This window comes from Amblyraja radiata, chromosome 29 (assembly GCF_010909765.2).
Source record: "Amblyraja radiata isolate CabotCenter1 chromosome 29, sAmbRad1.1.pri, whole genome shotgun sequence".
NCBI lineage: Eukaryota > Metazoa > Chordata > Chondrichthyes > Rajiformes > Rajidae > Amblyraja > Amblyraja radiata.
In genome coordinates, this window is record NC_045984.1 from 5,908,171 (window position 1) to 5,928,579 (window position 20,409).

Below are 20,409 nucleotides of genomic sequence, written 5' to 3' on the forward strand. Positions count from 1 at the left end.
ATTTTGAAAACTTTGATAAGAGATTATAGCACCGCGCATGTATGCCTTAAAGGTTTCCCATAATAGCGATACAGAAATACCCGGCGTCTCATTTATTTCGAAATATTTAATATTTGTGCATTGAATCTCCAAAAAGGTTTTATACCCGGCATTCCCTCAATTTTAAGTATAAAAGTCAGTGGTGAATGATCAGAAATAATACTATTATGGTATGATGGTTTAGTCGTATGCGGGATTAATTTTGTATCCAATAAGAAATAGTCAATTCGTGAATAAGTTTTATGAACCGATGAGTAAAACGAATATTCCCTTCCACTTGGGTTTGCTATTCTCCAAACATCAGTTATGTTATTATTTTTTATATAAGTATTTAAAAATTCACAGGTCTTAGTTTTAACAAGGCGCTTCCATACCTTTATTGATTTATCTAAATATGGGTCTATAACACAATTAAAATCTCCCCCCGTTATTATGTTTTGAAAATAATGCTCTGCAATTATATCTACTATTTTCTTAAAAAATTGGGGGTTATGAAAATTAGGCGCGTAGATATTTATCATAGTTAATGGTGTATTATAAATTTCTCCCGTGACTATAACGTATCTTCCCTCTTTATCAGATATGGACTTCTTTAATTTAAAAAGTATACCTTTCCGAATTATAATGGCCGTGCCTCTTGCTTTAGAAATGAATGCGGAGTAATAGGTTTGACCTATCCAATTTGCCCTTAATCTGATCTGAGTTTGTTGTTTCAAATGCGTTTCTTGTAGGAAAGCAATATCCATATTTAATGATTTTAATTCTGCCAGAATTTTACCCCTCTTAATTGGCTCATTCGCATCTCTAATGTTCCAACTACAGAAAGTGAGACCTCCTGTGTTTATTCGACTATTATCTTGCATTGACTATTATTACCAGAATATATGATTCATGTGATGCAGCCAAGTACCTCGAAATCCCGAGTCCAGGGTTGTCCTTCATAATTTCTGCACTAGTTTTACATCTCCTGGCACTATTAAACATAATTAAGGGAAAGAGAAAAACATAAAATGAAGTGTTCATAAAAATTGTTAAATCATACAACTCATAATAGTGAATAAACAAAAAAAATGAGGGTAAGTTATCAAAAAAGCCACCTATGGTAGCTAGGATTAATTTTAAATTGACCTCCGTCAATGGAATTATGCACTGGGCTTTGCCCCCCTAATAAAGTATCATCCAGCGTTAGTCGGTTCCAGTTATAACCAAAATTATCATGTCAGGCCGGTTAATAGCTAAAAAGTTTAAAATAAAATAGAAGAAAAGCTAGAAGATTTGAAATAAAATAAAAGTTATTATGGGTTAAAGTACCTCGTCATTAATCACACTTTCCATTAACCTGTATGTTAGTTAATTCATAATTAGTATTTAGAATATATGTCTAACCTCCCCCATCCTACCTACTATATAATTAGTCATGTTAGTATAGTACATTAAACCTTTAGTGTTAATTAAGTTTATTGCGTAGATATAGTTAATTAGTTAGTTATATGCTGTATATGTAAATAATAGATCATATAGTACTGAGACAAAGGCAGACCATCACGGCTGTTTTTAAATTCGAAAACGAACAGTCTCATAATTCTCAGGGCTGAAAAACTTGGCGCAGAGCCTGCGACCTTGAAGCTTCCATCTGTTGAGCTTCAGTCTTTCAATTCAAAATGAAGTTAGGACTCTGTTATTGAAAAACACATTCTTGCCAGATAAGTCTGTCTGAGAACCGTCTGAACAATTCTAGTGTCTTTTTTGAAACAAAAAAAACAAGTTCAACGTGCGAAATGGCTTATTATTCCGTTCTTCCTTGAATTTTGTTTAAAATCTCCTGGGCATATTTGCAAGCTGAATCCGGATCCATGAATGAACGTTGCTTAGCATTGTACGTGATAAGCATCGTAGCTGGATAGATAACGCCGTAACGAACTTCAGAATGTCCTTGTAAAATACTGCTTGCCCTTTTAAACTGGCGTCTTTTTGCCAGTATTTCCCGAGTGTAGTCTCTGTAAAATCTGACAATATTATCAGCAAATGTAAGATTTTCTCCATGGGTTATCTTCTTTAATAAATTTTCCAAAGTTGAAATGTCTAAGAACTTTACGATAATTTGACGTGGATTAGCTCTTCTTTGCAAGCGACCAACACGATGAGCCGTATCAATCTTTGGTTTTTCTGGCAGTTTAAAAACATCTTTAAGTAAATTAGTGATAAAATCATACATTTGAGAGCCGTGCTCTGCCCCCTCTTTAACTCCTATTATTCTCAAATTCTGCCTCCTTGACCTGGCTTCCAGATCTTGACATTTCTCATTCAGTTTATTCGTCAGCTCCCAATTCACGTCGTGTTGTTTTTTCAAACCTGTTATTTCCTGGCTCATCTGCTCCATTTCGACCTCCATCTCTTCCATCAATTTTTCCGTCTCTGTTAATTGCTTCAGCAGGGAGTCATGTTTATTGTTATAATCTCTGCATTCTTTCCAATTCCTTAGCAGACCTCGACTCCAAATCTTTAAACTGCTGGTTCAGGGATACGTAAAGTTCCTTTAATTCTCCGCAACTATTGTCAATTTTCTTAGAGAGATTATCCTCCATAGTGGAAATGTTATTCTGAATTGTAGAATTCTTTTTGGCAAATTGCTTCTGAAGATCTTTAGTAATGTCTTTAGTAATATTAGCTCTTACCGTTTCTTCCCAGCTTTTCATTTATTTCTCCCTTTCTTTTAACTCTTTTGTTTCAGTTCTCGCAGCCATTTCGATTGTTGGTTGGTGAGACTCCAGCTCATCTTCCAAACTTTCAAAATTGGATCCAGGAGTGGTTTCAAGCTCATCCAGAGCTTTTTGGAGCTGGAGACTGATTGTAGTCTTCTTGGGTCCTCTCTGACCTCTTCTCTTTTTCATCCGATTTTTTACCGGTAAAATCGTTTTAAATCCCGAATCCACCGGCACCGTTTGATGACGTCAGTACCCACGACGTTCAGCAATCCCGGTAAGAGTTTTTAAATCGATCCTGGCATAGGAACCGACTTTAAACACGATTTGTCGGGAGGGGAGCTCAGTGCAGCTGTCTTCACTGCTTCATAGCAGCCACCGGAAGACTCTTGAAACATGCAGCAATAAAAAATAATAGGCACACGAGCAAATACAGATGCACAACCAAACATGCAGCAATAAAATGAATGGGGACACCAGCAATTGCATATGCACCTCCAGAAATCCAGCAATAAAATTAATGGGGACAGCAAATGCAGACGCACATCCAAACATACAACAGTAAAGTTAATGTAGACATCAGCAACTGCACATCCAAACATGCAGCAATAAAATTAACGGGGACACGAGCAACTGAAGATGCGTATCCAAACATGAATATAGACGCACAAGCAACAGCAAATGTACATCCAAACATGCAGCAATAGAAAAAATAATGGGGACAGCATGTGTAGGAAGGAACTGGCGATGCTGGTTAACACTGATAGATGTTAACAAGATAGATACAAAATGCTGGAATAACACATCTCTGGATAGAAAAAATGACTGCCATTTCGGGCCGAGACCCTTTAGACTGCGTGAGGGGAGAGAGAGACACAGATAAGGAAATGGAAGGTGTGAAAACAAGACATCAGAGATGATGCGGATCAAAGAAAATGTAGAATAGATCATTGTTAGCTAGAAGGTGACAACGAAGCATACAGATATAACATTTAATCGGGGACTGTCAGACTGATCGGAGAACAGGAAGAGAGGGAAAGCAAGGGTTACTTGAAGTTAGAGAAATCAATATTCATAACGCTGGGTTATAACAAGCGAAATATGAGGTGCTGTTCCTCTAATTTGCGCTGGGCCTCACTTTGACAATGGAGGAGGCCCAGGACAGAAAGGTCAGTATGGGAGGGGGAGTTCAAGTGTTTAGCAACTGGGAGATTATGTAGGTTTAGGCGAGAGAACAAAGAAGGGAAGAGATTTAACTTTTTTCGCCTTCCATCACAGTGAGGAATGTGGAGGAGTCACTGGTGGATGTTCATGTTAAAATTTATTTTGTGTGTGTTGCTTTTTAATGGTATGGCTGTATGGCAAATCAAATTCCTCTTATGTTGCAAAACATACTTGGCTAATAAAGTATGATTATGAAATGTTATTCCCTTATGTATCTATACACTAAAAATTGTAATCATGTATTGGCTTTCTGCTGACTGGTTAGCATGCAACAAACGTTTTTCACTGTACCTCGGTACACAAGACAATAAACTGAACTGAAGTCTGCAGAAGAGTCTGGCACCTGACAGTCAAGATTATGCTATGGCTCCAACACCAATGAGTCTGGAACCATTACTCCGCTCCCAAGGTTGCATAATGACTTTTTAGGAGAAGATACTATGGAGCTGGAAAGCTGAGGTGACCAGCTTAAGAACAGGCTGAGGTGACCAGCTTAAGAACAGCTTCTTTCCCCACTGCTATCAGACTCCTGAATTAATCACTTCTTTCAAGTCCTTTCCTTGGAGCTGTTGCCACGTACTCTTGCTATTACATATTTACCAATTACCCGTTGAAAGTTACTGAATGTGCTTCCACCATACATTCTGGCAGTGCATTCTGTATCTTGTTTGTTTTTTTAAAGCATGTTGCTATGTGTATTTTTGCCAATTAAAGTCTGGATTCTACTGACAGTAAGTTCTCCTTAATAGAGACACTAGGAACTGCAGATGCTGGAGGGGATGGATAGTGTCGGGACCCTTGAGACTCCCACGTTTTCCTTACTGTCCGTTTTTTTTGTAAATATCAAATTTCCCTTCAACTGTTCCTACAGTGAGAAATAAGGGTACAATATCAAATAGTTCTTTGAGGAATCTCCATGTGTTGTAATATAGAAAAACAATGGATATAATAGACGTAGATTTTCAGAAGGTATTTGATACGGTTATGACAAAATAAAAACAATGTCGATCGAAGACTGGCTAGCTAATAAGAATGGTCGCAGTGAGGCTATCATATGGCTCTGGGCCTGGACTCACTGGAGCTTAGGATGAGGGGGAACCTCATTGAAACCTAAATAATGAAAGGCCCAGACACAGTGGATGTGAAGAGGACATTTACAGTAGTGAGAGAGTCTAGGACCAGAAGGCACAGCATGAGAATGAAAGGACATACCTTTAGATTGGATATGAGGAGGAGGCTTTTTTTAGATAGAGGGTGGGGAATCTGGAATTAATTGCCACAGATGGCTATGATTCAGATTCAACTTTAATTGTCATTGTCAGTGTACAGTACAGAGACAACAAAATGCAGTTAGCATCTCCCTGGAAGAGCAACATAGAATATGATTTCAATAAATAAATCTATTTATACAGTCTATGGAGGCTGTCCTTGGGTATTTTTAAAGTGGAGAATGATTTGTAGGCCCCCCTCAGTCATGACTGACCCTGGGTGATGCATCTTAGGTGTTGGCTGCTTGCTCCAAAACTCAGCTAGAGCAGCGTCGCTTGTGGCGGGGCGTTTTTTATGTTAAGTTCTAAAGTGTTTTTATCTTATTTATGTGCTGCATGGTAACTCAAATTTCATTGCACCAATTGGTGTATGTGACAACAAATTGGTGTATGTGACATCCACAACTTTTTTTTCTTGTTTATTATATTGTTCACAATGTACTATGTTTACGTATTCTGTTGTGCTGCAGCAAGTAAGAATGTTCTATCTGGGACATAAGACAATCAAACCCTCTTGACTCTTGAAACATGCAGCAATAAAAAATAATGGGCACACGAGCAAATACAGATGCACAACCAAACATGCAGCAATAAAATTAATGGGGACACGAGCAACTGAAGATGCGTATCCAAACATGAAGCAATAAAAAAAATGGTGACACCAGCAAATGCACATCCAAACACGCAACAAAAAATATAGACGCACAAGCAACAGCAAATGTACATCCAAACATGCAGCAATAGAAAAAATAATGGGGACACCAGCAACTTCATTTCACTCCTGCCATGAGGAAGAAGTATCTGAAAACTATCGTCCAGGTTCAGGAACAGCTGCTCCCCACAACCATCAGGCTATTAAACACGGCAACCTCCAAATATGCTCTGAACTGCATAGACTAGTAAATATATATACACGCACATACACATAAAAAACAAAAAATAAGTGTAAAAAGACAAAACAAATGCCGCGCCCACAATTGTGTTTAATAGCCTGATGGTAAACAATATTATAAACGAGAGAGAAAAAAACCCACATATGTATACATATATACACACACACACACACATATATATGTGTGTGGGTGTGTGGGTGTATATATATATTATATATAACAATATTATAAACGAGAGAGAAAAAAACCCACATATGTATACATATATATATATATGTATACATATATATATATATGTATACATATATATATATATACATATATATATATATATATATATATGTATATATATATGTATACATATGTGGGTTTTTTTCTCTCTCGTTTATAATATTGTTTACCATCAGGCTATTAAACACTATTGTGGGCGCGGCATTTGTTTTGTCTTTTTACACTTATTTTTTGTTTTTTATGTGTATGTGCGTGTATATATATTTACTAGTCTATGCAGTTCAGAGCATATTTGGAGGTTGCTGTATATATATATATATATATATATATGTATGTATGTATGTATGTATGTATGTATATATATATATATATATATATAACACACCACTGAAATTGATTCCATTGTTTACAGTTTATTATGTTTGTAGTTTCTGTTCTGCTGCTGCAAGTAAGAATTTCATTGTTCTAACTGGGACATATAACAATAAAATACTCTTGACAACCAAACATGCAACAATTTAAAAAAAGGGACAGACAAGCAACTGCAAATGCACATCCAAACACGCAGCAAACAATAATGGGGACACTAGCAACAGGAGATGCCACAGTATCCACTCCTGTGGCACATCATGCCAAACGGAACTCTATATACAACTAGACCGAGTGCAGACCCGTTGGGTCTGTTCCCCCAACGTGCGGTTGTGGGTGGGGAGGCGGCATGCAGCGTCACACACACTAACTATTCCCCCCCCCCCCCCGCACTCATACTAATTACCCACCTTGATATTATATTAATATTATTAATTTGCTCCTTTTACCCCATAACCACCCTATCTACTGATGCATAGCCCCCAACTTGCAGTCACATCTAGAGAGGGAGGGGGGAGGGGGAGGGGGGGGGGGGGTAGAGAGTGAGGGCAGAGAGAGAAGGGGCAGAGACAGAGAGAGACACAGAGAGAGGGGCAAGAGGGATATGGGGGTGGAGAGGAGGAGAAGAGTGAGGGTGGGTGAGGGGGGAAAGGTGGGGGAGGGGAGGAGAGAGAAGGGGTGCTGAGAGGGGGTGAGGTGGGGAGCAGGGAGAGAGGGTAGGGTGTGGAGGGGAGGGGGTTTAGGGGAGTGAGGGTTGAGGAGGGGAGGAGGGGAGAGATAGAGGGGGAGGAGGGAGGGGGGTGTGCTGAGGGAGGTGAGGGGAGGGGGAGAGGTGGGGAGCAGGGAGGGGGAGGGTGGAGGGGAGGGGGGTTTAGGGGAGGGACGGTGGGGGAGGGGATGGAGGGGAGGAGTGGGAGAAAAAGAGGGGAGAGAGAGGGAGGGGGGAGAGGAGAGGGGGGGAGGGGAGATGGCGAGGAAGGGGAGAGGGGGAGGAAGGGGAGAGGGGGAGGAAGGGGAGGGGGGGGGAGGGGGGAGGAGGCAGAGGAGAGGGGGTGGGAGAGGAGAGGGGGAGAGAGAAGAGGGGGGGTGGAGAGGGGGAGAGGAGAGAGGAAAGGGGAGGAAGAGGGGAGCGGAGGGGAGGGGAGAGGAGAGGGGCGGGAGGAGAGGGGGGGTGATGGGGAGAGGGGGGGGTGTGGGGAGAGAGAGGTGGGGAGAGAGGGGAGAGAGAGAGAGAGAAAGGGAGAGAGACAACGGGGGAGAGAGAGAGAGAAAGGGATAGGGAGAGAGACAACGGGGGAGAGAGAGAGAGAAAGGGATAGGGAGAGAGAGAGGGTTCCTTTTTACTTCAACCCAAACCCCCCAAACAACCATTTGCAGGCAGTGCTTTTTTCCTCAAACTAACCATATTTTCATTTTCAAACCACATTATGGGTACTCACAGCTGTGGAGACATTTGTTCAGTGTCATTCAGAGCTCTGATTGAGGCACACCACTTGCAGAGACTGATTGAGGCACACCACTTGCAGAGACTGATTGAGGCACACCACTTCCTGGTTTTATAGTCCCTCCCCCTCCCTCCAGCAGGGGCAGCAGAGAGAATGGAGAATTTTGTAAAAACATTAATATCTCTGTCATTTTTCATAAACGGGAAAAATCCTCGGCACACATGCGGCGGAGGGGGGCTCTGAGCGAGGTGGCCAAAAATGACGGCCGTAGGTGGCGGCGTTCTCTCGGAAATCGCAGCACAGATGGCCAAAACCGGTCAAGAACAGACTTTTAGTAATATAGATTATATCCATGTCATAGGAGCAGAATTAGGCCATTCGGCCCATCGGGTTCTCCGCCACTCAATCATACCTGATCTATTTTACCCTCTCAACCCCATTCTCCTGCCTTCTCCCCATAACCTTGATGCCCTCTAATCAAGAACCTATCAACCTCCTGAGTCATCAGCACGCAGCTGTACGGCAGTGAGACATGGGCTACATATGCCAGGCAGGAGAGAAGACTCAACACCTTCCACCTGAGAAGCATCCACCATATCCTGTGCATATCCTGGCAAGACAGAGTGTCCAACGCCGAGATCCTGTCTCGCGCTGGCCTTCCCAGTATGTACACTCTCCTCAGGCAGCGCAGACTGCGGTGGCTAGGTCATGTCCACAGCATGGAGGATGGCCGTATTCCAAAAGACATCCTCTATGAAGAGCTGACATCTGGGAGGAGAACCATCGGCCGCCCCCAGCTACGTGACAAGGATGTCTGCAAGAGAGATTGAAGGCGCTCGACATCGATGTGGAAACATAGAAAATAGGTGCAGGAGTAGGCCATTCGGCCCTTCGAGCCTGCACCGCCATTCAATATGATCATGGCTGATCATCCAACTCAGTATCATGTACCTGCCTTCTCTCCATACCCCCTGATCCCTTCAGCCACAAGGGCCACATCTAACTCCCTCTTAAATACAGCCAATTAACTGGCCTCAACTACCTTCTGTGGCAGAGAATTCCAGAGATTCACCACTCTCTGTGTGAAAAATGTCCCCTTGTCCTGGACTTCCCCAACATCGGGAACAATCTTCCTGCATCTAGCCTGTCCAACCCCTTAAGAATTTTGTAAGTTTCTATAAGATCCCTCCTCAATCTTCTAAATTATAGCGAGTACAAGCCGAGTCTATCCAGTCTTTCTTCATATGAAAGTCCTGACATTCCAGGAATCAGTCTGGTGAACCTTCTCTGTACTCCCTCTGTGGCAAGAATGTCTTTCCCCAGATTTGGAGACCAAAACTGTACGCAATACTCCAGGTGTGGTTTCTACTGGTACAACTGCAGTAGAACCTCCCTGCTCCTATACTCAAATCCTTTTGCTATGAATGCTAACATACCATTCGCTTTCTTCACTTGCTGCTGCACCTGCATGCCTACTTTCAATGACTGGTGTACCATGACATCCAGGTCTCATTGCATCTGCCCCCCCCCCCCCCCCCCCCACCACATAAAAAGACTAGATCTCCAAAACAAAACTTTTCAACATACTATTTTTTTTTTAAAAGGCTGAAAAGACGGACAGCTACAAACTGGGCAGCCATACTCGACGGCGCCCCCATTCGAGGAGGTGTCTGAGAGTTGTCACCTCGCCTCAACTCGGTGGAGATCAGCAAGCCAGACTACCACAGCACCTCCCTTGTCGGCGAGTTTTATGATAATGTTGGGGTTGCTCCAGAGTTAGCGGAGGTCTGTTCATTCAGAGGGGGAAAGGCTGGAATAGGTAAGGGGAGTGGAAAAATTGAATCCCCTACTTGAGATGAAGAAAAACCTTTTCACCCAGGGAGTTGTGAATCTGTGGAATTCTCTGCCACAGAAGGCAGTGGAGGCCAATTCACTGGATGTGTTCAAGAGAGAGTTATATTTGGCTTTTAGGGCTAAGAGAATCAAGGGATATTGGGGGAAAAGCCAGAACAGGATACTGATTTTGGATGATCAGTCATGATGATATTGAATGGTGGTGCTGGCTCGAATGGCCTACTCCTGCACCTATTTTCTATGTTTCCAATTCCTCAGTCCACCCCTTATCTGTGCCCAAGATGAGGTGCTCCATAGTAGGACCTGAGATGTCCCCATTATTTAGGAAATGGGGCTTCCTCTCTCCCATCACAGATGAGGTCCTCACTCGTGTCTCCTTGTTACCCTGCAGCTCTGCCTTTGCTCCCCCTCCCCCTAGTCCTTACCTTCCACCCCATCAGCCATTGCATACAACACATAATCCTCTGAAATTTCCACCACCTCCAACGGGATCCCACCACTAGCCACATTTTCCCATCTCCACCCTTTTCCGCCTTCCGCAGAGACTGTTCCCATACGCAACTCCCTGGTTAACTCATCCCAAACCACCCCTCCCCAGGTACCTTCCTCTGCAACCGCAGAAGATGCAACACCTGTCGCTATACCTCCTCCCTCGACTCTGTCCAGGGACCCCGAAAATCCTTTCAGGTTAGGCAGACGTTCACTTGCACCTCCTCCAACCTCATCCACTGTATCCGTTGTTCAAGATGTGGACTCTGATACATCGGCGAGACCAAACGCAGACTGGGCGATCGTTTCGCGGTACACCTTCGCTCAGCATGCCTGAACCAACCTGATCTCCTGGTTGCTGGACACTTTAATTCTCCTTCCCATTCCTACAAGGACCTTTCTGTCCTAGCTCTCCTCCATTGTCAGAGTGAGGTTAAACGCAAATCGGGGGAACGGCGTCTCATATTTCGCTTGGGCAGCTTGCAGCTCAGTGGTATGAATATTGATTTCTCTCCACTTCAGGTAGCCCTGGCATTCCCTCTCTCTCTATTCCTCGTCCCCCATCCAAGTCGCACTAGCTTCTCATTTGCACCCTACAAACAGCTAACAATGGCCTGTTTTATTTATCATTGTTACTTTTTTTGCATATCTTTCATTCATTGTTCTTTATCTCTCCACATCACTGTTTATATCTCTTGTTTCCTTTATCCCTAACCAGTCCGAAGCAAAGATCTTAGAGCTTTGGTCTGAAGAAGGGTCTCGACCTGAAACGTCACCCATTCCTTCTCTCCAGAGATGCTGCCTGTCCCGCTGAGTTACTCCAGCTTTTTGTGTCTATCTTCGGCTTAAACCAGCATCTGCAAATTCTTCTGACCATCGAGTCATCTCTATATTTGGTTGTGCATATGCATTTGTTGGTGTCCGCTTTAATTTTATTGCAGCATGTTTGGATATGAATTTGCAGCTGCACATGTCCTGATTAAATTTTATTGCTGCATGTTTGGTCACTCATCTGCATTCGCTTGTGTGCCCATATTTTTTTAATTGCTGCATGTTTGGATGTGCATATACATATATGCACTTGCTCTTATGTCCATTAATTTTATGACCTAATGTTTGGATGCATTTGCTGGTGTCCCGACTTTTTGCTTTTGCTGCATGTTTGGATGTGCAGCTGCAGTTGTCCCCATGATGTTTGCATGCATGCAATGCCAGCATTGTCCATCCTCTGCCCTTCACATGGAGCTGAGCTCTGCTGCTCCCAGCACGCATGCGCCTCCACCGGAGGGCGGAAGTCCCGCGATATCTGGCGAGCCGGAAGTGAGGCGGACCTTTTCCGGCGACGGCGGCAACCATGGTGGGTGAGCGGTTCGGGCGGCGCGGGGGCATCCATCGCCATCCGCCGCCATCCTGCGGCCGGGAACCTCCCCGCAGCCCGGGATCACCCGCGCCCGGCACACAGTGGCGCTGCGGGCGGATATTGTGGGGAAATAGCCAGGGAATGGCTGAGGGACGGCGGCTGGGGGAGAGGGAGAGGGGAGACATGGAGCAAAGGACACAGGAGGCGGGGGACAGGCGGTCAGACAGGGGGGACAAGGAGCCCGGGCAGGGTGGCTGGGGGTGGGGTGGCGGGGCCCCCTGGGGGTGATGGGGGTGGGGAGAGACATTGTGGGGGGTGATGGGGGCAGGGTGGCGGGGCCCCCTGTGGGTGATGGGGGCAGGGTGGCGGGGCCCCTGGGGGTGATGGGGGTGGGGAGAGACAGACATTGTGGGGTGGGGGCAGGGTGGCGGGGCCCCTGGGGGTGATGGGGGTGGGGAGAGACATTGTGGGTGGGTGGGGGGCAGTGTGGCGGGGCCCCCTGGGGGTGGGGAGAGACATTGTGGGGTGGGGGCAGGGTGGCGGGGCCCCTGGGGGTGATGGGGGTGGGGAGAGACATTGTGGGGTGGGGGGGGGGGGTGCAGTGGGGACAGGGTGGCGGGACACAACGGGTGGGGAAGAGGGGCATGGAGGGGGAGTGAGGGACACACTTGGATAGCGGAGCCGGTGAAGAGGGAGAAGGGGAAATTGTGGGGGGGGGGGGGATGGGGCGAGCCAACAAACGGGAGCTGTGGAGAGTCCTACTGAGCACCTCCATTGCCATAGTGGGGCCACACGCTAACTGGAGGAATGGCTCTTTATATTCTGCTTGGGTTGCTTACAACCCAGTGCTAGGAATTTTTTTTTTAAAGACACAAAAGTGCTGGATATGTATGGGATATGGAATATGATCAGATATCACATGTACAGAGAATTCTTCCATTTTAAGTAAAATACCTCTTCTCTTTCCCATGCTACCCTTTCCCCTCCACCCCTATCCTGGTGTGCACACATGTTACCTGTTATCGTGCCACTTTTTGCTTCCCGTCTCCTTCCACCTATGGGGGGGGCGGTGCAGGTGAGGTTATCGGGTCAAAGGGCGTGATGCACGGAGCAGCTCAATCCTGGAGGACACGGCAGCCTCCGGCATACACTTAACACACAAAACGCATACTTTATTACCTGTTAAAAACCGCCAAAATTGGTCCATTTTTAAGTAAAACCTCTTTTTCCCATGTTACCCTTTCCCCTCCACCCCTTGAGACAGCCCCAACTCTCCCCCCGGGGTCAGCGCTGTACAGCCACCAGAGGAGGGGACAGTCTGGTCCCTCCGCCCACCCAGAGTCACTGACCCGCGCTGCACCGGTTCCGCCCCATCTGTAATTTCTATATGGCGAAACCTAAATGTATAAAAAATACCCTTTCATAAAATCTGACAATGTGCACTTTAACCACATGTGATTTTTTTTCAATTACAAATCGCAAATTGTGGAGTACAGAGGCAAATAAATAAATGACGGGTCTTTGACCCAACCATTATGGAGGGCACTGTATAATCAGCCTGAAGAAGAATTCGAACTTTGTAGTTTTATTTTTAAAACCAGTTCCATGTGTGCCTTTTTAAGAAACGTTAGAACGCTGAGAACCGCTCAGAAATCGTAAAACCAATGATATGAGGACTTGTTAAAATGGTGGTGGGGTGGGGGGAGGTGTGGTTTTTAAGATGTATTTTTTTAACGCAATATTGTATTGTGAACTGGAAAGGTTTTCGTAATATATTTTGCAACTCGCTGTGTGCTTTTTAAAACTTAGGCTGACCCTGTAGAACAGAAGAAGAAAAGGACATTCAGGAAATTCACCTACAGAGGTGTGGACCTGGATCAGCTCCTTGATATGTCCTAGTAAGTTTCACTATGCTAAATAATTATTGTATGCCATTTATATTAATGAATATTCTGTGGGCTTGCCATGTTTTCAGTTTTTAATTTCCCCTTCCTCAGAAGTACTGCTTAATGCTAACTATGTTTTCTGGGCTTTGTGCAAATCAAAATATTTTCAAAATTTCTGAGGTGGGAATTTCACCCAGGCCTAATTTTCCACACTGGCAGGGCAGCATAGTGGCGAGTTAGTGGCAGACATCACAATTTATAACCTAGATGGGCAGCACATGGCGCAGTGGTAGAGTTGCAGCCTTGCAGCGTCACAGAACTGGGTTCGATCCTGACTATGGGTGCTGTCTGTATGGACTTTGTATGTTCTGCCTGTGACCTGCGTGGGTTTTCTCTGGGTGCTCCGGTTTCCTCCCACATTCCAAAGACGTACAGGTTTGTAGGGTAATTGGCTTCGGTAAAAATTGTAAGTTGTCCCTAGTGCTAGTGTACGTAGATCGTTGGTCGGCGCAGACTTGTTCACCTTGTTGATCAGCCTTAAGAATGTATCCTTGCATTGAATACTGCCATATCGTCACATTCTAGCTTCATTCTGAGAATATATCTCATATGGATGGAAACAGGCCCTTCTGCACATTCCTGACCTTCAGGTTGAGCTAGTTTCTCTTGCACGCTTTTGGTTCATATCCCTCTAACCTTTCCAACCCACAAACCTTTACAAATGTATTTTAAACATTGCCCCTCTACCCCTTCCTCTAGCAATTTGTTCAGAATATCCACCACTCTTTATGTGGATATACGTGACCCAAAAAAGATACTTTGCATTTGTTTAGACTGTAAAATGGCTAACTTAGTTAGCGACTGAACTATGTTAAGAAAATTTAAGTATTTTTCAAGAACTGCTTTGTAGCAGAAGCAGGTGATGGGAAGAGGGTGTTGCCTTTTTGTGTTGCCCGCTTAATTCTTTATTATAGCTAAGTGTGGTGTCAAAAAAGGCATAAAATAATTTCAGCTGTTCCAGCCATTCTGATGTTGTTGTACGTCAGTATAATGTGATTCGGCTGAAACACAGGTAACCAGTAAATTGCATTGAGATTCGGACTGTGGTGATCTTTATGCAGCGTGGAGTGCGGGGCTTTCGTTTTAGATTTCCAATGTTAATGTTTGGTGCTCAACCGTGTCAACAGGAACCCTCTACAGCAGATTCTGTGGAACCCTGGGTCCTCTGAAGGGCAATTTCATTACTGGGGAAGGATCTTTGCACTCTGTTACAGTATACAACATATCAAAGCTGAAAGCAATCTATTGTGCACAGGTTGTTGATTAGATTAAAAATATTTTCTGCACAGATAAACAATTCTTTCAAAATTCCTCTTTCAGAATAGTATTCAACTAGGGGCAGCACGGTGGCGCAGCGGTATATTATAGCCTGACAGTGCCAGACACCCTGGTTTGATCCTGACTACAGGTCCTGTCTGTGCGGAGTTTGTACGTTCTCCCTGTGACCGCGTGGGTTTTCCACCCACTTTCCAAAGAAGTACAGGTTGTGGGTTAATTGGCTTCGGTAAAATTGTAAATTGTCCCTCGTGTAGGATAGTGTAAGCCCGCGGGGATCGCTGGTCGGCACAGACAGGGTGGGCCGAAGAGCCTTTCTCCACACTGTATCTCTAAACTAAACTAAATAAGATTAGTTTCCCCGGTTGATGTGACTATAAAGTGAAGTGCAACGTTTTCTTTTGGCTTTCAGTGAACAGTTGATGCAGTTGTATTGTGCTCGGCAGCGGAGGCGTGTGAACAGGGGTCTGCGCCGCAAACAGCAGTCCCTCCTCAAACGGCTGCGCAAGGCCAAGAAGGAAGCTCCGCCAATGGAGAAACCCGAGGTGGTGAAGACACATCTTCGTGACATGGTGATCCTTCCGGAGATGGTCGGCAGCATGGTCGGTGTGTACAACGGCAAAACCTTCAACCAGGTTGAAATCAAGGTAAATGGAAGTTCCCTTTGACATCAATTATCTTGCATTATTACTCCCTCATCCCAGCTTTCCCACAGCCCACTGTCTCCGCCTCTTCCTTTCTTCTTCCCACCCCCACATCAATCTGAAGAAGGGTCCATAGATGCTGCCTCACCCGCTGAGTTTCTCCAGCATTTTTGTCTATCTTGCATTATTACTCGATTGCTTTACGTGAGCATGGCAAGGCTTTGGCATCACCTTGGTATGAGTTAGAGTCGCATTAACTTTGCAGTATTCAAATACAGTAGAAAACCAGCCTGTTGTCCCCATGTATATGAGACGGCACAGTGGAGTAGTGGTAGAGTCGCTGTCTTTACAGCGCAAGACACCCGGGCTCAATCGCAGTCACGGTGGCGCAGCAGTAGAGTTGCTGCCTTCCAGCAAATGGCAGAGCCGGAGACCCGGGTTCGATCTTGACTACGGCCGCTGTCTACGGAGTTTTACATTCTCCCCGTGACCGGTATGGGTTTTCTCCGAGACCTTCGGTTTCTTCTCACATTCCAAAGACGTACAGGTTTGTAGGTTAATTGGCTTGATAAATGTAAAAATTGTCCAATATAAGAAAAATTGTCCAGCTTCCAGTATAGTCCCTGGTGGACTCTTCGGAAGGTACAAGGTCTTCTTCGGCCGTTATATTTTGGTACTCTTCATTGGTACCAATAGGGAACAGAGTGACTCGCCGAGTTACTACAGCGTTTTGTGTCCATCTTCGATATAAACCAGCACTTGTAGTTACTTCCTACACATTTTATAAGCGGCTTACTGATTCTGATGGCATCAGAATTCATGGATTTTAAATGGTGAAATTACTTTTCAATCTTGATCAACAATGTGGTACATTTTAGTTTCTTGCCGCTAGTTTATGAAATGGGGGTGGAATCTGCAGTAATGTGTTGAGGTGAAGTTAAATTTAAGATGGAATTATTTGGAATATTGTAGATACATAGAAAATGGGTGCAGGAGTAGGCCGTTTGGCCCTTCGAGCCTGCATCGCCATTCAATATGATCATGGCTGATCATCCCGCTCAGTATCCTGTACCTGCCTTCTCTCCATACCCCCTGATCCCTTTAGCCACAAGGGCCACATCTAACTCCCTCTTAATGTGTTTCATTTTGGCCACTCTGATGTAGGAGGAATGTTGTTAAGCTGGAAAGAGTGCACAGATTTATGAGGATGTTGCTAGGACTTGGTGGGGTGGGGGGCTGAACTGTAGGTAGAGGGTGGGCAAATAAATAAATGATGGGTCTTTGTCCCAAACATTATGGAGGACATTGTAGCTGCAATTTGAAATGTATTGCTTCTCTCATAAACCCGATCCCAAACCTTATAGTCTGTATCAATTATTGAACTGCAGTTGATTCCATAATAACATTGAATAGTGGCCTGGTAGTTCAGGGTCCTCATTTAATGATGGCGTGCGATTCAGCATTTTAACACCGTGCTTTCTCCTACAACTGAGTGCTACAGAAAGAAAATTATTGTTGAAATGACCAAAATTCCATAGGAAGGTTACAATCGGTAAAATAGGACTATCCCAATTTACAATCTTGTGGAGGCATTTGCCAGTGGGATGAGAGAAATAGCCCCTGTGATAAAGTGTTAATGTTGTTTCGGATTAAGTCACAATGTTGATATTTTTAACTTCTTCAAAAAAATGCTAAAATATAATATTTCTGTTTTTGGTTGTCATTGGGGTATGCAACTTGAGAAAGGACCAGTGTCCCACAGAGTCCATTCCCACCTCAAATGCCCACTTGCACCAATCTTTTCACCCGTTCCATATTCCTGTCAACTTTTCCCTAAGGGTTAACATATCAAGGCATTGGATCAGAGAAGCGAAGGTGGGTGAGTGGTGGATTCATCTACTCTGACCCTATGTTTTGTCCTGATTTGCTGACTCGTACAGAAAAAAAACCTTTGCGTTTGTTTAGACTGTAAAATGGCTAAAGTGGCTCTTTTGTTAGCGACTGAACTATGTTAAAAAGATTAAGTAGGTTTCAAGAACTGCTTTGTAGCAGAAACAGGTGATGGGAAGAGGGTGTTGCCTTTTTGTGTTGCCCGCTTAATTCTTATAGCTAAGTGTGGTGTCAAAAAAGGCATAAAATAATTTCAGCTGTTCCAGCTATTCTGATGTTGTTGTACGTCAGTATATTGTGATTCAGCTGAAACACAGTTAACCAGAATGTGTATGAAAGAACTGCAGATGTTAGTAAAATCAAAGGTAGACACAAAATGCTGGAGTAACTCAGCGGGTGAGGCAGCTTCTGTGTAGAGAAGGAATTGACGACGTTTCGGGACGAGATCCTTCTTCAGACTGATGTCGGGAGAGGGGCAGGACAGAGAAGGAATGTAGGCGGAGACGGTAAGACTAGTGGGAGAACTGGGAAGGTGGAGGGGATGGAGAGAGAAAGCAAGGGCTACCTGTAGTTAGAGAAGTCAATGTTCATACTGTTGGAGTGTAAACTACCCAAGCAAAATATGAGGTACTGTTCTTACAATTTGTGCTGGTCCTCACTCTGACAATGGAGGAGGCACAGGACAGAAAGGTCAGATTGGGAATGGGAGGGGGAGTTGAAGTGCTGAGGCACTGGGAGATCAGCTTGGTTAAGGCGGACTGAGCGGATGTGTTCAGCGAAACGATCGTTGAGCCTGCGCTTGGTCTTGCCGATGTAGAGAAGTTGACACCTGGATGTTTGGCATTTTGTAAATAGCACGGAGATTCGGGCTGTGGTGATCTTTCTGCAGCGTGAAGTGTGGGGCTCTCGTTTTAGATTTTCAATATTAATACATGGTGTCAACGGAACCCTCTACGGCAGATTCTGTGGATCAGCACCCTGGGGCCCTGGAGGGCAATATCATTTACTGGGGAATGATCTTTGCACTCCCTTACGGTTTACAATATATCAAAGTTGAAAGCAATCTTGTCCACAGGTTGTTGATTAGATGAAAAATATTTTCTGCAGTGATGATGCAATTCTTTCAAGATTCCTGTATTCACAAACGTAGTAATGAGCTAGGGGCGCAGTGGTGCAGCGATAGAATTATAGTCTTACAGCGCCAGTGACCCGTGTTCGATCCTGATTGCAGGTGCTGTCTGTGGAGTTTGTACGTTCCCCCAGACCACATGGATTTTCCAGTTTCCTCCCACACTAGGTTGATTGGCTTTGGTAAAAAATGTAAATTGTTCTTAAGTGTAGGATAGTGTTCGTGTACGGGGATCGCTGGTCAACGCAGATTTGGTGGGCTGAAGGGCCTGTTTCCGTACTATCTCTAAACTAATTAAGCGGTCTCTTGACAATAAAGGCATTCAATTCAATTCAATTCAAAAACTGAAGAAGCATAAAGTACATTTGTGGTATTTTCAATTTTGCATACAAAAAACAATGTTTTTGCATTAATTCTATTGGAAAATATTCAAGTCTTTGGAGAGAGGAGAGAGATAGTATTTCACATGGTTGACTTTTCATCAGAATTTGTTCCCCCTACAGATGTTGACTGACCTAAGTATCCAACATGTGCTGTATTTTCCTTTAGAATTACTGCTTCTCCCTAAGTCCAACACAGCAAGATCGTGCCAACGTGTTTTTTTTATATAAGTAAACATCACAGTTGATTTAAGGATAAGAAATCATCTGGTATTCTCTCCGAAAGTTGGCGAACAGTTCCCAATGTTTATATTGGGTTTTGGAACATTCACTGGATACAAACAACCCTTTGGTGTGTGGCATTGCTATCTTAATATTGAATTGTCTGCCAAAAGGGATTGATCTGACTGATGGTTGTTAGTCCAGCTGCATCTTTGAATACTCCCTGCCATCTGGTATGTTAGTTTATGTGTGCAATTATGTATTCAGTTAATTGTCGGTTTTTGTTTCTTTCAGCCTGAAATGATCGGCCACTATCTTGGAGAGTTCTCTATCACCTACAAACCTGTCAAGCACGGTAGACCTGGTATTGGTGCCACTCACTCCTCCAGATTCATCCCTCTGAAGTAGTGTCTATCATGGAAATGTTGTGTAAATAAAACTCATTCCAGTACAATTTGGTTTGGAATCTTTTATTTTTCAAAGACTTGTTTTATTCTCCCATTTCGATAATAACTGCGGTTGAACACGAAGACTTTGAGGAAATAGGTTTAGTGCATGTGATTTAAATGCTTGCATTAATTTTCATTCTTTCCAAAGCCTTCTTGAGCCCATCAAGTCTGATTCTTCTGAAACACATCATCACACTGGACAACCCTGGATTGATATTTAAGCTTTACCTTTTACAAGATCTGAGTTTTGCCCTTGGTCTACAGCCAGACTCTGAGGAAGGATCCCGGACCGAGACATGTTTCCTCCCCAGATGCTGCTGGACCCGCTGAGTTCCTCAAGCGCTTTGTGTTTTACTCAAGATTTCAGCATCTGCCCTTTCTTGCGTCTCCAGCCTAACTTCTGTCCAAAGATGATATTAGAGCTCTAAGATCCTTGCTTCTGTCCAGCTTCACAGATTAGGGGATTGATTTGATAAATTGGTGATGTTGACATGGTTTTGAAAATCCATAGAAGAAGATTCTCACAAAACTAGGTACAAGAGTAGGCCATTCAGCCCTTCGAGCCAGCACCGCCATTCAATTTGATCATGGCTGATCAAC

At 44.1% G+C, this 20,409-nt stretch overlaps 1 protein-coding gene and 2 non-coding genes across 3 annotated transcripts; all 3 read left to right on the forward strand.

Moving 5' to 3' along the window:
- Positions 1–11,797: 11,797 nt before the first annotated feature.
- rps15 (ribosomal protein S15) lies at positions 11,798–19,814 on the forward strand. The gene is made up of 4 exons (XM_033046473.1): positions 11,798–11,871; positions 13,684–13,772; positions 15,508–15,742; positions 19,655–19,814. Exons 1-4 carry the CDS (start codon positions 11,869–11,871, stop codon positions 19,766–19,768), a joined length of 441 nt encoding a protein of 146 aa, XP_032902364.1. The 5' UTR covers positions 11,798–11,868; the 3' UTR covers positions 19,769–19,814.
- Positions 14,698–14,832, forward strand: LOC116989770. Its single transcript, XR_004416319.1, has one exon. It is a non-coding gene; the product is annotated as a small nucleolar RNA SNORA13 (small nucleolar RNA).
- Positions 17,816–17,948, forward strand: LOC116989769. The gene has a single exon (XR_004416318.1). It is a non-coding gene; the product is annotated as a small nucleolar RNA SNORA13 (small nucleolar RNA).
- Positions 19,815–20,409: the final 595 nt, after the last annotated feature.

Excerpts from the sequence above, each read along its gene's own strand:
- rps15 (XM_033046473.1), top strand. Across the intron at positions 13,773-15,507 it reads CAGCTCCTTGATATGTCCTA|TGAACAGTTGATGCAGTTGT; the intron begins GTAAGTTTCACT and ends TTTGGCTTTCAG. Across the intron at positions 15,743-19,654 it reads TCAACCAGGTTGAAATCAAG|CCTGAAATGATCGGCCACTA; the intron begins GTAAATGGAAGT and ends TGTTTCTTTCAG.